The 15,548-nt window shown below is 40.6% G+C and overlaps 1 protein-coding gene across 5 annotated transcripts in view; it reads right to left on the bottom strand.

Annotated features, from left to right (window-relative positions):
- Window positions 1-323: 323 nt before the first annotated feature.
- Window positions 324-15,548, bottom strand: part of FGD3 (FYVE, RhoGEF and PH domain containing 3) — a 96,357-nt gene continuing 81,132 nt past the window's right edge. For all 5 annotated transcript variants that reach the window (XM_041467229.1, XM_041467233.1, XM_041467234.1 and 2 more), the window contains exons 16-19: window positions 11,570-11,692; window positions 8,881-9,033; window positions 7,206-7,346; window positions 324-1,306 (exon numbers count right to left, since the gene is read on the bottom strand). In XM_041467229.1, coding sequence (XP_041323163.1) covers window positions 1,082-1,306; window positions 7,206-7,346; window positions 8,881-9,033; window positions 11,570-11,692 — 642 coding nt within the window. In that variant the 3' untranslated portion in view covers window positions 324-1,081. The remainder of the gene's footprint in view (window positions 1,307-7,205; window positions 7,347-8,880; window positions 9,034-11,569; window positions 11,693-15,548) is intronic.

A 15,548-nucleotide genomic window follows, 5' to 3' on the forward strand; every position in this document is an offset into this window, starting at 1 on the left:
TATAATTTTTTTTAACCTATATTAAATGTTGACCTAAACTTTGCTGTGCCTTGGAAATCTGGCTCAGGAGTTAACTGCAGGAATTTTTATTTAAATAGATAAGCACTTATGTTTGAAAATAAGACAAAAACAGGTGAACAGGGAAATTAAATAACAAATTCAGTTCATACAAATATCTCTTACACTATGTACTAAATCCTGTTAATTAGCTTTAGGTCTTTTCAAAATTCTTAAAATACTTATGAAACATTATTTACAAATTATATAAATAAAATTTAGGCCACTTAAGTTAACCAATACAACAAAAAAGTCACCTTTTTGTATGGTATGTACTAAAAATGTTCTTGTTTATTGATCATAACCCAGTTTGCAGTATAAAATGTTTGTTCACTTACATCAAAATGGGTTCCAATAGAAGGAAGGAAGGTATTGTTTCCAGAAGAAAGCAATCAGTATAATAAATGCTTAAAATCAATGAGACTTCTTAATGTTCTGTTCTGCACCATTTGCAGTCATTTTTAAAAGTCCCTTCTACAGTATTTGTCATTTGAACAGCTCATCTCAAAACAGCAGAGACATGGTTTTAGTAACAGGAAAATACTCAGTACATTGCTCACATATCACAAAGACCTTACCAGGAGGGCGAGGCAGAGAATGGAATGTCAGTGGCCAGCACAAGCCTTTACAACATTTAACTTAAAAGGCAGTATTTATAGAACTAATCACAGACTATACACATCCTGCACTCATCAACAGCAATCAAAAGGACTGGAAAATATACATTTAGGAAAACAAGACTGATGATTTTCCATTACTTCTGTTAAAATTAATGCTTTGCTCCTTGTCTTTTGTTTTAAAACCAGCACTGACACCACCAACAACTACAACTACTTTTTTCTTTAACATAATATATGGCAGGTAACTACTGTACTTGAAAAATGTACAATAAAAGGTGAAAACCCACTGAACTTCCTATTCAAACACATGAAAATATAAAGCCATATAGATTCCAAAGTGCCATGAATATCAAATTCAAGTGATGGTTTATAGCATGTAGGAAAGAAACGAAATGAATCTTGCTCTATGGGTTGCTGAGCCCTTCAGCTGTATCCTCAGTCTCCCCTTTGGCAGCTTTGGTGAGAATTTCCATCCATTTAATCTGCAGCTCTTCATCTTCTGCACTGAAATAGAGAGTTTGATGGGACTGGCAAAGCTTAAAAACGTGCTTCACATCAAACTTCTCACCAGAACCTGGTAAACTGACTTCATAGCCAGGCAGAGGGATTGGACGTGGGCTTCGTCCATCCTAAAGGAGAGAAAACAAATGTAAGGATTTAGGACCGAGTGCAGTTTGAGGCGGGAGGCGGGGTACACTGCATGGAGCCGACAGGCACACACCGCAGGAAGCACACGGACGCAGTCCCAGGCTCCTTGTTCAGCGCTGCAACGAAGGAAGCGGGGACAAGGCAGTACTGACTGCAAACCAGCAAAAAAGCAATGACTTAGTGGTGCTTTGTTCTTATTTCACTGATTTCCTTTCACAGTAAATATGGCCAGGGATTTTCATATAATGTCATGTAACTCATGTCTGTGTCTTTTACAAAATTTCCTCTGCATTATATACAGGCAATGGGAGCCAGCTTAGAAGAGTTTGATGTTGTCCCTTTTGAACATCATGGGATATTTTGTAGGATTGGTTAAAAGGAAGTAATTAAGAAAAGCTGGACCCTGAGAGATACCAAGGCAACTAAAGGGCAAAGGAAGAGTCTTTGAAAGAAAAGACAATTTTTGATTTTCAGTAATTTATGATGCCTTTGAGAGATGTCAAGAAAGCCAATGCTCAAATTCTTGACCATCCTTTCAAAGCCAGATTGAATCACAGATCTAAGGAGCAGTATAGCTCTCTAACAGTCACATCTTGAGCATCAACCAACTCCTCCCCTAAGCTCTCAAGAAAGATATATTTTAGCAAGGCAAGGTGTGCCATGGCCAAGCAACCTCTTCAACTGCTCCCAGCAAAGTGTTTCTAAAGATGAGTCCCCAAACTGAAGTTTGAATCACACAGGCATCAAGCATCTGTACAAAGCTGTCACCTGTAGGAGCTGCTTGTGTTGCAGCCCCATACCAAAGCCAACGAAGCATCCCACAGAGAAGTGGCAAAGTCATTCTTTTGTCAGCCCATACCAAATGCAGATGCCTTGGTAAATCTGGAAGAGGACCAAAACTCTGAGAACAATGGCCAAAAAAGATGCCTACTTTTCTCACACTTTGTCTAAAGTAATTCCAATATCAAAACTGCTCACTTCAATGCAGACGCATACATTAACTAAATGGGCAAGCAATACAGTAAAAAATGTATCACCATTTATCAATACAGGCTTCTTGATTTATTCATCTGTTGCTTGTTATTGTCATGCAAAAATGCCAGAGTCCAACTGCTTAAAGACCAAGCACTGTTCAAGAAGATTTAAGGCAGCTTTAGGCCAAACACTTAAGATACACTCAGTTCCCATTTGTGTAACTAATTGTCCTAAATGCAGCACAGTTTCTGTTCCCTGAAACCACAGCCACATCCCTAAAAACAGGAAGGTCTTGCCCATGCAGAAGAACTGGCACGTACAAAGCAGCTCCTGTACACGTGGCACTGCTCAAGCAAGCAAACATGAAACCGATGAACACAAATGCACAAGAGCACATGCATGCTCAACCATGCCTGTTTCACTGGTCTTGGTTTGGAAGAGTAGACATTTAGACTTGTCAAATGGAAAATTGTAGGTTGCCCATGACAATGACAAATGATGTTATTTGTAGCCACGAAGTGCACTGTAAGAGCAAATTGATGTTTGAATTGTATGTGTTGCACCTACCCAACATGTGCAGACACAGGCAAATTAAGCAGTCTGCCTTTGGTCTTGCATCCTCCCTTAATATGCTGCCCTTGACACTTTGTCTGTACCTGCCTGATCCAAAAGGAAGGGATTTACATTATCTCTGAAAAGCTGTACTACTGAGAGGTAAAGGTGAAGCATTTGGCCTTGAGGAATACCCCACCCCCAATCCAGACTTCTCTTTGGGACCAGCAGCATCTGTAGATGTCTTTTGCCGCTGACCCCTTTCCTCCTACCTAAAGCCCAGCAAATCCAGCAGCTATTATGCACCCATGAGGAATTCCAGCCTTATACTGAGCATGTAAGTAGGATTTACAGGCCTTATAAGAGAGATGAAATTCATGTTTTCGTTTTGAGAGTCTACAGGATTTGGCTGGTTGAACCGTATTTTAAAAAAAATATTTCTGCATGCAACATAGTACAACTGCATGATACTGGTATTTCATCACACCAAAATACCCAATGCTGAAAGAGCTTCACTTTAGGGTTGATTACAATAATTTTCCTCAGATAGTGAGTGAGTGATAGATAAAAATTTATGCATGTGTAATAATGTCAGCAATCACAAGGACAGGGCACTCATCCTGACTCTCAGCAGCACAACACAAATGGGTTATTTATCTAGGTCATTAGAGCAGCATGTATTTATTACTTTGTTACAGCCATTGCAACTCCCAGGGTTTAAGATTTGGGAACAGACTACTCATTGCCACCACACTGGCAGTTCTGTTTCAGGCACCCCTGCATACAGACACACCTCTGGCACTGCACAGCTCTTTGCAGTGTATAACCCTTTTGGGCAACAATGACCCACCAAAGGCATTTTCCCCCTCCTACTTCCGAGTGGGCTTAGAAAATCCGTGATTTTTTCTACCCAAACTCCACTCTTTATCTACTCATGATCTAACCCCAACCTTACACAAGTCATTGAGAGACTCCTGTAATCTTCAGGATCAAAAAAGGGCAAGCAGAGTTTAGTGCAGGGCCAAGTAAAGCTTCTACTGTTTAGTAGGATCAACAGGCAAGCAAAAAAAAATACTTCTCAAAAACCCTAAGCTCAGTTTCAAACTCAGCTACTCCCTTATTTTCTAAAAGTAAATCACATTTACATGACGAATGGAAAATTTCTCTTCTTTATAAAGCAAAATTTTCTCTTGGATCAAGCTTGATCTGATATATACATAAATATACTAACTCTAGCCATACTACTTTTACCCTTCATATTTCTCCAAAATCCATTACTTTTCCAGCTATCCTGGAAGCCTATGCACGTCTTACTCAGGTAAGTTCATGTCAGAGCTTTGCAAGTAGCTGTGCATTTTACAAGACCAATGGGAGCAGAAGGTCCAGGTGGAGCCCTTGAAAAGACTAATTTATCTTAAAACTGCTTCTCCTTACACTTGAAGTGGTCTTTGCTTATAAGGAAACTCTTATAATTTCACTGAGATAAGCACGACAAACAGTTGTACAAATTGTGACTCCATTTGAGGACAAATCAAATTGGCATGATTCCCAAACCTAAATAAGCTGGGAATTCTCATGCATAAGGTCTTATGCAAGACTTGAACTGTGAATACTCAGGGGATTAATTCATTCTCCTGGAACAAAAGAGCAAAAAGAGCAGTTTTCTTGCTATTTTAAATCTGCGAGTCATGTTTCTACCTGCACTAGCATCCCTTCTTTGGTGTGAGGGCCAGGGGTGCAGAGGAAGAAGCTTTCACTGTATTCAAAACTCCAGATTCAGCTTGGTTTGCTCCTTCTTCCCAAGAGGCAGCTATTATTTTTGTTCTTTTTAACAATAATCCTCCGACTTTCAAACTTCTACAGTCATGCTTTACTCTATGTTTCAAGACCTTTAATGCTGTTGTTGGCATTATTATTCCCAAAATACACATCTCAGGCACTGAAATGCATCTTTGCAGGTCCAAAGAGGTCTGTGAGATCCACGGAGGTGGTTATGCAAAACAGAACTATGCCTGGGAAAAGAATATTTAAGCGTATGAGTTGCTCCCAACTGATTCCAGACATTGAGCCACCAGTAATGAAGCTCTGGAAGAGTTTTTCCTCAGAAGTTTAGTATATCCTATGTAAACCAGAATTAACAAGAATGTTGGAGTAGTATCAAGAAATTTGACTTCCTAATTTTTTCTTGCAGTTGGATGCAAATTGAAGTGTACAAATGGGAATGGCAGGCCCTTGAAGAAAGGAATAACTTTTTTTGTTTATAGTCTCATACCTGACAGTAAATGCTGGTTTTGGAATGTAAGATAAATAACCTTGTTCTTTTGCTTTCTTGATACTTTATTGGGAGAATTCTCTCACCGCTAAAATAGTTGAGAACACTAACCTCTAAATTTAACTGTCATAAAATTGACAATCAGTGCCAAAGGCACACTTTTCCCTTAAAAAAAAAAATAGGATCTTACTAATAATATCAGCAGAGGCTCAAGATCAAATTTGGCAGGACACGGACGAAGTACACAGCAACTGAAGCAGAGAAGCTCCTCCAGCTTCCATCTGTGGTTTTGCATGGCTGTTAGGTGGGGCCTTCAGAATCAAGCATCACTGAATTTGCACTGAATGCAGGTGATTTATGTTCATGGATTATTATTTGTGCTGTACTGCAACAATTAGTTGGGCAGTAGGAAAAATTCTCAATCATACTGTGTAAGGGGTGAGATGTAGTATTGCATTTTATTTAAATGATATGCTCTGTCTCGCCCCTCGGAAATGTACGGGATATCCCAAGCCTGTGGTTCTGCCCTGAACCATCCTGTCTGTTCCTTCCTCTGAACTTCTCACCCCTGCCACCTTTTAGATGACACACGTTGTTTCTGTGTGAGGAAGGCCAAAGAATTTAAACTTCTCTCCTATTTCCACTCTCCTTGCCCAAATACGAGACAAGCTGGCTTGCTTTGTGTGGATGCAGGGCTTGCACTGGCCCTTGGCTGAGGCACAGCCTACGCGTCAGTTCAAAAGTTCTGTGGGTGAAGCTGTTCTCTCTGTGTGGCTTTTTAAAGCATTGTTTCGTTCTCCAGACCCTGGCTCCAGAGAGAGCCAAAGAGTGGATTTGCTGCCTTTGTTTTAGTGCCTTGTCTGAGGCTGTTTGCTTTTCCAATGTGTAATTTCAGCCATGCATGTCCCGCTGACTAGGAGGGAAACCAGGCAGCTCGCTGTCTGCAGGAAAAATTGGAGGCTTACCCATTGTGGGGTTGGAACCACAGATGGAGCCAAGGGGGCTGAAGCTCCAAATTCAAGCTTTCAGCCTCTGAGCACTATGTTTAAAATATTACACAAATTTACTTAAAGCCAGAGGTGCTCCTCCTGACAAGCTGCAAAATGAACACAGTACTAATGACAAGGTGTAGTATTTGTCGATCAGATACAGGGTGAGCTTTATTCTGAAATGCTTTATAAAACCACAGGGAAAATTTATTTCTTCGACTGTTCCTAGCCACAAACAGATGCTAATAAAAAGAAAATATTTTTAACACTACAACTACAGCAGGGTAATTGCTGGCTGAATTCAGTTCCATTACTACTTCCATCCCACACAGGAGATAAAAAAAGCTGTGTACAAATGTATCAAATGCCACATGCAAAACTGGATAAAGGGAATCTCCTTTCAGCATTGTCGTTCTTCAATGCTAAGGAAGCATGACAGATGTTTCTAGTTTGGATATAGATGTTTCTATCCCTTGATTTTCATCACACACAAATGCTAGTTAGCTTCAACAGTACATTTAGAGACGAAAAAACCTCTTATAAATGTAAGTATTTCAATTAATGATAAAAGCCCATGATGCTATGACAAGGAACTTTATAATTTTTCAGGCTGAACAGCAACTACATTTTCACAAATTCCTCTATCCCATCAAACCAGAACTAGGTTTAAAGAAAAAGAAGCTTGAACCAGCAGCTCCAGCAATTGCAATATCCAGCCTCCTTTGCAGCTCTATATATTTAACAGGAAAGTGCTTTTCCTAACGACAGCGTAATAAAACCCTTGACTACGCCTGTCTGAAACCTTAAAAAAGCTAAAAAGCAGAACCTAATTATCCTTGTTTTGTCCTCTTTTTTTGCTAAAAATTTGAATGGAAAAGCAACAAGCTTTAACATTTGCTCACAACTGTATCAGCAGTAAGTACAGGTAACAGGGTAACCTAAAATCTCTGAGGCTTTGTGCCATATCCAGAATAGCAAATTCAGTTCTGTTGTTGAAACCAAGCCAAATCCTTTGACCCATTTCTCAGCTCAACATGTTTAAACTTACGCTTTTCTTTTTCTGTGTGTTAGCCCTCATGAATGCCATCTTACCTGGCTGCTTCCTTGCAGATACAGAACAAGAGGTTCACTCTTGGGGATGGTCACCCACATTTTGTACCAAGTCTTCCCTTTTTCAAGGAACTGGAGGTAGCTGCTGAAGAGGCTGTTTTCAGCCACAAGGATGCTTTGCTTCTGGATGAAGGGGAAAAAAAAATAAAACAGAGCTATTTCCATTTATGTTGAAGTGTGCAAAGTACTTAGAATTAAATATAAAATACTCAAAAGGTGCAGAGTCAAATAACACTTGAGAGCAAATGCTGGGTAGGCCATAACCAAATAAGAAATTAATAATTATTATATACAATTAAGAAATAGCATAATTCCATGTAACAGAGGCTGAATCACCATTCCCAGTGGACATGAAGCTAAATTCAACTTCCACCCAGTAAATTGAAAATGGTAATTAAGATGATGCAGCTCATTTCTTGCTTAGCAAAGTAGGCAGGGAGATGACTTCAAATTAATGCAAAGGGTTTATTAACAGAACCTCTTGTGCATGGTGGAGCCAAATCAGAGTGCAAAAAAAAAAATGGAAGAAACTGTGCTCTGATAAAAAGGAAAGAAAATCAAAATTCCTGTTTGCATTAGGATTTGCACAGAAGCCTTCTGAAGATTTCTGGCAGCTGCTAATAACATTTGTTAAGTGGCAGTCTCTTCAGCTGCTACTAAGCTTGTTAAAAGAGTTTAATGTAAATAGGAGGGAAAGAAGAAGCCTGACTCTGATCTTTTATTTCTATACACTGGCTTTCTTGCATTTTACCTCATCCTTTGAAGATTTTACAAAGAAACTAGCAGCCTGAGTAGAGGAGGGAAAAATGACATGTTTCCTTGGGTTTTTACAGCTTTTTGTTGTAATCTGCTTTCTGAAGTAAAGCCATGGGTCCCATTTCACTGGTTTGGCTCTTGGCTTTTCAGATTAACAGGGCTCTCTCTTCCCTGTGTAGGTGCAGGTTTGGACCTGCAACTTTCCCTACTGAAACAGTGCTGCAAAGTTTGTCATGAGCTGTCACAGGCTGTAGTGGCACCTATAAAGAGCTCATCACCTGTAGTCACAGCTGGAGCATGCATCACATAATCACACGGTTGGGGTCAGAAGGGACTGTAAAAACCATCTCATTCCAACCCCCTGCCACAGAGGGCAATATTTGATACCATATCTGAAGGTTTTGATGGGGTCAGGTTCCGGATCCAGAACTTTTTCTGTGCTCTGCAGACCTGGCAGCTCAGGCCAAGGGGGACCTGTGGTTTTACCCCACCCTGCTGCTGAGATCTCAGACGTGTTTAGGTACAGAGCTGACAAAGCCCCCAAGCAACAGAGTTGCTACATGGAATTAAAAGTGAAAAAACAGATCTTATTTTTTGAATAGTTACTGTGCACAGCTCAAGATTGGAAATGCACCATAATAAAAAGAAGTCAGAGGGTTTTCCCTCTTTTTTGTAAGTTTGGAAGCTGAAGCTTAGCTGCCAAACCTGTATGCATCTCTGTGTGATTAGCATCTGATGATGAATGCTCACCATCTACAGCTGCAGATGTGTTCAATGAGATTTATAGGTCAGAGGATTAAATCCCATGGTGGGGCAGAAAAGAAAACAAATTTGATTAGCTTTTAATAAGTACACTAAAAAAAGAGAGAGTCTCACAATGTTTCTTAGCCAAAGACTGTACCTCTGCAGCTAGTCTTTTCTTCTGTTCCCCAACTCCTTCCACCCCAGGGCTGCAGGGGCTTGCTGGGAGCTGCAGGAAACACTCTTTACACACTCGATTATGGCGACTATTATCTGCAAGTGGCTTAAACTCAGAGCATTTTGCACAGATCACCTGTAACAGACAGATGGTGTTTAATTAGTCATGTTTAAAACACAACCCTTTATCAAAGAAATTGACTTGCAGAATGGTTGCTAGTAAAGCAAAATTCCATGAAAGCTAATGTAAATGTAAGATAGACCAATATAATATTTACTATATCTACCTCCATTAATAACTAATATGCTTGTGATCCCATGCTATATACCAAAATACCAAATTAAGGAAAACTTATGTCTTTGGAGAAATACCGTATGACTAACAGCATGCAAATTTGCTTTTCTTGCCTTTTCTTACAAGCTTTTATAAGTCAAAAAGAGCTTAAGTTGATGAAGCAATTAGTGCTTTTCAGTGGTTTAAGAAGGACTCATTTTCAGAGTGAAAGTGGCTGACATTCCTCACCAATCAAGGACATCCTGGAGAATTGAGTAATCCAGAAAGTACCAACTATTTTAAGAACATAGTCCAATATATTATCCATTAAAAATTAATTGTCTGCCTCAGCTGCCAAGAGCATGCAGTGGCACATTGGGCCCGAGGAACCAGAGCTTGGAAACAATGCTGGATCTTCAGCTCCAGAACCTGTTTTCATGCTAAAAATTTGTCTCTAATACACCTGGTCCAGGGAGACAAATTGCCTCCAGGGCGTCAGCCTGATGGACATCCATTCTGAATTTCTGTACAATAATAACCAAAAACCCACAGCACACATATATGTTGTTACATGGTTCACTGTAAGAATTTAATTACTATATAAAGAGGACTGCCTTAATTGAGGAAGTGCTACCCAAACAAAAGCAAAGACAGCATTTTTAACAACATGATAGTCTTTCCTGTTGTGGTGTGTCATCCCGGTGTGCCTCAGTTTCCCTGGTCCCTCCCCTGAAGTTTCCTTCCCCAGGTGGCGAGTCAATCACCTTTCCTTTCCCTACCCCTGACCCCTGCTGGGCACTGTCTATCAACCTAGAAATTCCAGGGGAGCATCGAGCGATTGGCAGATTCAAAGGATGCTCTCCATCCCCTGGAGGGCCATTGGCCCACCCAGGTGTCCCTCTCACCTGAGACCCCCTCCCCTGTGCCTGGTTGGTGCTCCCTGGGTCCCCTCCTCTTGCCCCCCAGTTAAAAGGGAGAGCACAAGGCATTGCACAACAAATGATGGTTTAACGATAAATTATTCATTTTGTAATTCTTGTTATTTCTTTGTTCCTGGGGGAAAGCCATTATTTCATTTCTTTAGTAACACTGACTTTGCAATGGGATGTTTTAAACCCCTAGAAATGTATTTCATGATTTAATAAAAGCAAACCCAGAAGATTGAAAATCCCAACGCTAGGGTAGAAATGCCTCCTCCACAATTTAATTTCAGTTGCTGAGACTGAGGTTTCTTTAAACACCTTAACTACACATTTAGATCTCTCTGCATCTGAAAATTTATCTCTACTTCAAATGACTAACGTTATTTAAATAACATTACTCTTAGTTGCATTAGGAACACTGAATGAGGTTTCAAATCATTTTGCAGAAATCCATCTCATCTTGGTCATGGTTGTGATTTACCGAAAAAAAAAAAGGGAATTCAGCCACTGATAAATGGCTCTAGGGGAGGTGGCTAAGGGCCTTCAGTAACCCAGCCTCTGGGATGGATTTTCTTTGGTTTTTCAAGCAGGAGGAAAACACTTTTGCACAACATTTCTTCAGGGAAAGAAATGCAGAATCACAGAGTATGCTGAGTGGGAAGGGAGCCACAAGGATCACGAAGTCCAGCTCCTGGCCACACAGAGGGCATCCCTAAGAATCACACCCTGTGCCTGAGAGTGTTGTCCAAACTCTCCTGGAGCTCTGGCAGATTTGGTGCTGTGACTGCTTCCCTGGGGAGCCTGTTCCAGTGCCTGACCACTCTCTGGGGGAAGAACGTCTTTCTAACGTCCACCCTAAACCTCCCCTGACACAACTTCAGGCCTTTCCCTTGGGTTCTAGAAAGAGATCACAGAAAGAGATCAGAGTCTGCCCCTCCTCCTCCCCTCAGAGAAAGTTGTTGACCCCAGTGAGTCTCCCCTCAGCCTCTTCTTCTCCAGGCTGAAGAGAAGAAGTGCCCTCAGCTGCTCCTCACATGGCTCCGCTTCTCCATCTTCATTGCCCTCCTCTGGATGCTCTCTAATAGCTTAATACCATCTTTAATATTGCATGTTCAGCTGTTCATTTTAGAAGAGCTACTGTCTGGGTGAAGTGAGGCTGTCTTAAGGCCATTGCTTCTGCAAGCAAACTACAACCCCCTCCCCTGATACACGCCCACCCCCAGGAAAAGCACCACCTTTCTTTCTATCCACTGAGACACTGAATTTGCCTTTAAACTGGCACAAACTAGGACCCTTGCACCAGTTTTGCTGTTTTCCCCCGATATCCAGAGAGTAAAGCAAGGGTAAAAACCTGCTCTGTCAATGACTTGCCAAGAACCAGAATGTCTTTTAATCCCTACACTGATAAAATAAAAAATTGTCTTCAATGGTCTCTGCAGAAGAAATTCAAGAGCTTAGCGTGCTGGGATACTTACTGCCCCACACTGCTTACAATGGTGCCGCCTCTTTGTGATGGAGTTGAAGCTCTCGCTGCAGCTCTTACAAGACTGTTTCTCTTTGTCTCGCTTGGATTTGGAAGATTTCCTAGAGGAATCACTCTGAAATTAAAAGTACATGTATGTGATTAGAAAATAATAAAAATAATGGCAACATTGTTCATAGAGTTCTACTGACAAAGACCCTCTTTGGGGTTCACACCATTTTAGGAAAGAATTTGTTGCCTCAGCTTGAGGGCTGGCTCAACCATAAGGGGTCTCGGGGGGACATAATGTGGTCTCAGCCCCTCTCTGCCCACTCATCTCCTTACTGCCACGGAGCAATCTCCGCTCCCTGTCTGGCAGTGCAGAGGTGGAGGAATGGCCAAGGTGGGCATCTCAAGAAAACTTCCCTTTCAGCACTCACCTCTTCCTTTTTCGAGATACATGTTGACTTTGTGAGTGCACTGTAAACTTCCCTCCCTTGGTGGGAAGGAGATGTGAAGATTTGGGGGAAAATGGCTTGACTGAAGAAATGAATGGTGTTAGGAGTGGACTTTGCACCACCCAACTTCAAATGCTTAATTTAGGAGTTTTCTTAGTCTCCCTCCCAGCCAAAGATGAAGCATAAGGCTCCTCAGGAAGGCAGGGACACCGATGCCAGGGACCTGCACTATCTGGGACCTGCTGTCTAGGTGGCCAGGCAAGGTTAGCCTCTAAATCCCAGCCAATACCTGAAGTTACTCAGCAAACCCTATTGCACAATTTCCTGATAAATTGAATAGCATTACTGGATCCAGCATAAACTTGACTTCCCATGCCTGGAGGTGTTTAAAACCAGGTTGGATTCAGCTCTGAGCAACCTGGTCCAGTGGAAAGTGTCTCTGCTCATGGTGGGGGTTGGAATGAGATGATCTTTAGGGTCCCTTTCATCCCAAACCATTCCATGATTCTATGATTAACATACAGATCATGTGCAGATCACAAAAATACAATCTGCTGTATAAAGATGTCTTCAAGTGTTTGATGAATGCCAGCAATATTTCATAGTATTTCTCAACATTGTCAAAATACAGTGAGAACAGAAGAGTTTGAAACATTGCTATTGTAGCTGCAGAAAAGATAATAAAAATGAAAAAGTCTTTATTACTTGGCAAATTCCAGAGAGCTATTATAGAAGAAAGACCTTTTCAACTAAAAGTTATTTAACTACTGACACTGAAACAGAATTTTTTAAAAAAATTCCTTTCCATTCCTGTGAAAAAGAAGAGACCTTCCTGCGCTGGCAGTGCCCTCATCCTACCCAGTGATGGCTGAGGTGACCTTACCACATACTCATAACACATCCTCTGAACAAAGAGGCTTTTGTAGCAAACAAGGATATGCATTGTAAATCACATTGCTCATTGTAGATAAATTTAACAGTCATTTTGCAACTGTGTCCTTTATTACACAAGCTACTTTATTTACTGCTGATGCCCTTTAAAAGAGGTGCTAACACAGAGCTGCCCTCACTTCAGCATCTTGATAATAATGAGCTTGAATAATTGCCACATTTCTCATCTTTCTCAATATACCCAACTCTGTTTTGAAGCTGCTGAGTCTGACAGGAAAAAACACTCACATAAAATCTGTTCAGAGCCAGGATCTACTTCTTTCAGACTAGGCTGTTTTGACTGCTAATTTGCTTTTACTCTACTGCATTTAACTCTCTAAATCTTGACAGTTTCCTTGGATTTTAAAATTTTAGTGGTAAAATAGCATATATCCCAGCAAGAGGTACAACTCATGTGACTGCAAGATGAAGGCCTGTGGCAGGCCTTCTTAGATGAGCAGACATCTGAACTTAGTGAACTATGCAGCCTCCATTTGCTTCTGAAATGCAGGGGAGAATCACCAAAAAGCTGGTAGGAACAGCAAGAAAAGCAGTGGGCTTAGGAGACTAATGTCACCATTATTTATTTCTTGCTATACAGTCGGAGAATCACGCAGTCCCAGAATGGTTTGGGGTGGAAGCGACCTAAGAGCCCATCCAGTCCCACCCTGCCATGGGAAGGGACACCTTCCACTGTCCCAGGCTGCTCCAAGCCCCAGTGTCCAACCTGGCCTTGGACACTTCCAGGGATCCAGGGGCAGCCACAGCTGCTCTGTGCCAGGTATTTCATTCTGTCTGGGCCAGCAGGTTGTTCACGTAACTCAGAAATACAGTCTGACTGTAACATGAGCTACAAAGCAGTTTCAATTCTTTTCCTTCTCATTATGCTCTTACAAGTGTATTTTCCATTTATAAATTAACTACCTGGAGCAACCCACAATGGGGTTGCAATCAGCAAGTGCTTCTGGAAATGCTTACTATAAGTGAAAAATCATTTAAAATGATATAGCAGATTTTGTACTTTGTAATATTTTAGTTTGTTTCTCTACATGCCAACATTATACTGGCAAGACTATGTGTAAGACATTTTCCACAGGCTCATATTTCCTCCTGCATACAGAAGTCTGAGCATAACCTGCAGTAGCAGTGCAGAGCAGCAAGACAATTCAGCAAAGAGGTACCATGATGCTACAGACAAGCAGATGATCCTTCCTGCAGTAGGACTTCATTGTCTGGTAATGCAAATGTGAACGTGAATGCTGAAGAAAATCCCAGAAGCCTCTCAGGCTGGGGAAGCACAGGAAGGAGCTCCCAGTGTGATGGCCACCGCTACCACCAAGTGGTTTGCATGTGAAGCTGTTGAGCACACAATGTATTGCTTGTGCTCTCACTGAGCTGTACTAAAGGGATGTCAACACTAAAAATGCTTATTTTCTGAAGCTGCAACTAACATTTTTATTCATTATTCTCTTGATATTATTCATTTTTAGCAAAATTAGAGCCCAGAATTAATACTACACAATTTGAGGTATTTTTAACTTTGTGTTTTTGATCAACTCAATTTTTTTTCTATGTCAGGAATTAAATTTTTCTTTAAATACATGATTTAAGGAAAATTACTTAACATATGAAGATATGCTATCATATGCTAAAAAGATACAAGTTTTTTATTTAATTGCAAATAAAATGTATATACTTAAGACCAACCAAAATTTTTAGGTAGGCTTGGGGTCTTTTTAATACTATAAAACGTCTTTTTTTTTTTTAAGTAGCTCACTAAATACAGCATCTGTAACTCAAGGCAGAAAACACTAATCACAAAACTGACTGTAAATAAATTAAAAATTGTTAATCGAAGATATTAAGTGAAGACAGAAAATAACCAGCAAGGAGCACACTAATCACAAACACTTATAACTTGGTTTTTTAATAGGTCAGGTTGCTGCCTTGTTTAACAGCTTTGCATTGACACTGTGCACTCTACCAGAAGGTTCCAAGCTTGGCCACAGGTGTGGAGGTGCTGCTAAATGACTCATTTGTTCCTAAAATCATCATGCTAATACATAACATCCTACAGCACATCTCTACAGGTAAGGGTATTTTTGGTGGCTGTTTGTTCTTGTTGAGGCTAATTTTCAGTAAATTCAACTGACCCTAGGCATTTCCTGAAAATCTTTCAATCTAGAAGAGAGAGAAAAGAATAATAAAAAATAGACCTTATTAAGGACTCAAGCCCTCAGTTTGATTCAGCAGCAGTCACAGCCATTTTACTGAGCAAAATGAATAATACCTTTGAAAGTATATTTTGCTTTCGTGGCAGCCAATGTTTTACAGGCCAGAGACACACGAAAGTACTATCACCTCTTCCTCTGCACTAGCAGAAACATGGAAAGCATACTGGGGAAGTAGTGTTACTCACAATGTGGCTCTAGAGATGAAATCCTGAGTTACACAATGCAACAGCATTAATCAGATAGGTTTCCTGGTATCTTTTGCCCTTCTCCTTTCAATCAGCGTAGCCCCCTATCACAATTTAAATACATGCACACAAAACCAAACAAAAAAAAAAAACCAAACACCAAAAATCCCCACAAAACAACAAAC

The sequence above is a fragment of the Pyrgilauda ruficollis genome, unplaced genomic scaffold (genome assembly GCF_017590135.1).
Source record: "Pyrgilauda ruficollis isolate IOZ18807 unplaced genomic scaffold, ASM1759013v1 scaffold203, whole genome shotgun sequence".
Lineage (NCBI taxonomy): Eukaryota > Metazoa > Chordata > Aves > Passeriformes > Passeridae > Pyrgilauda > Pyrgilauda ruficollis.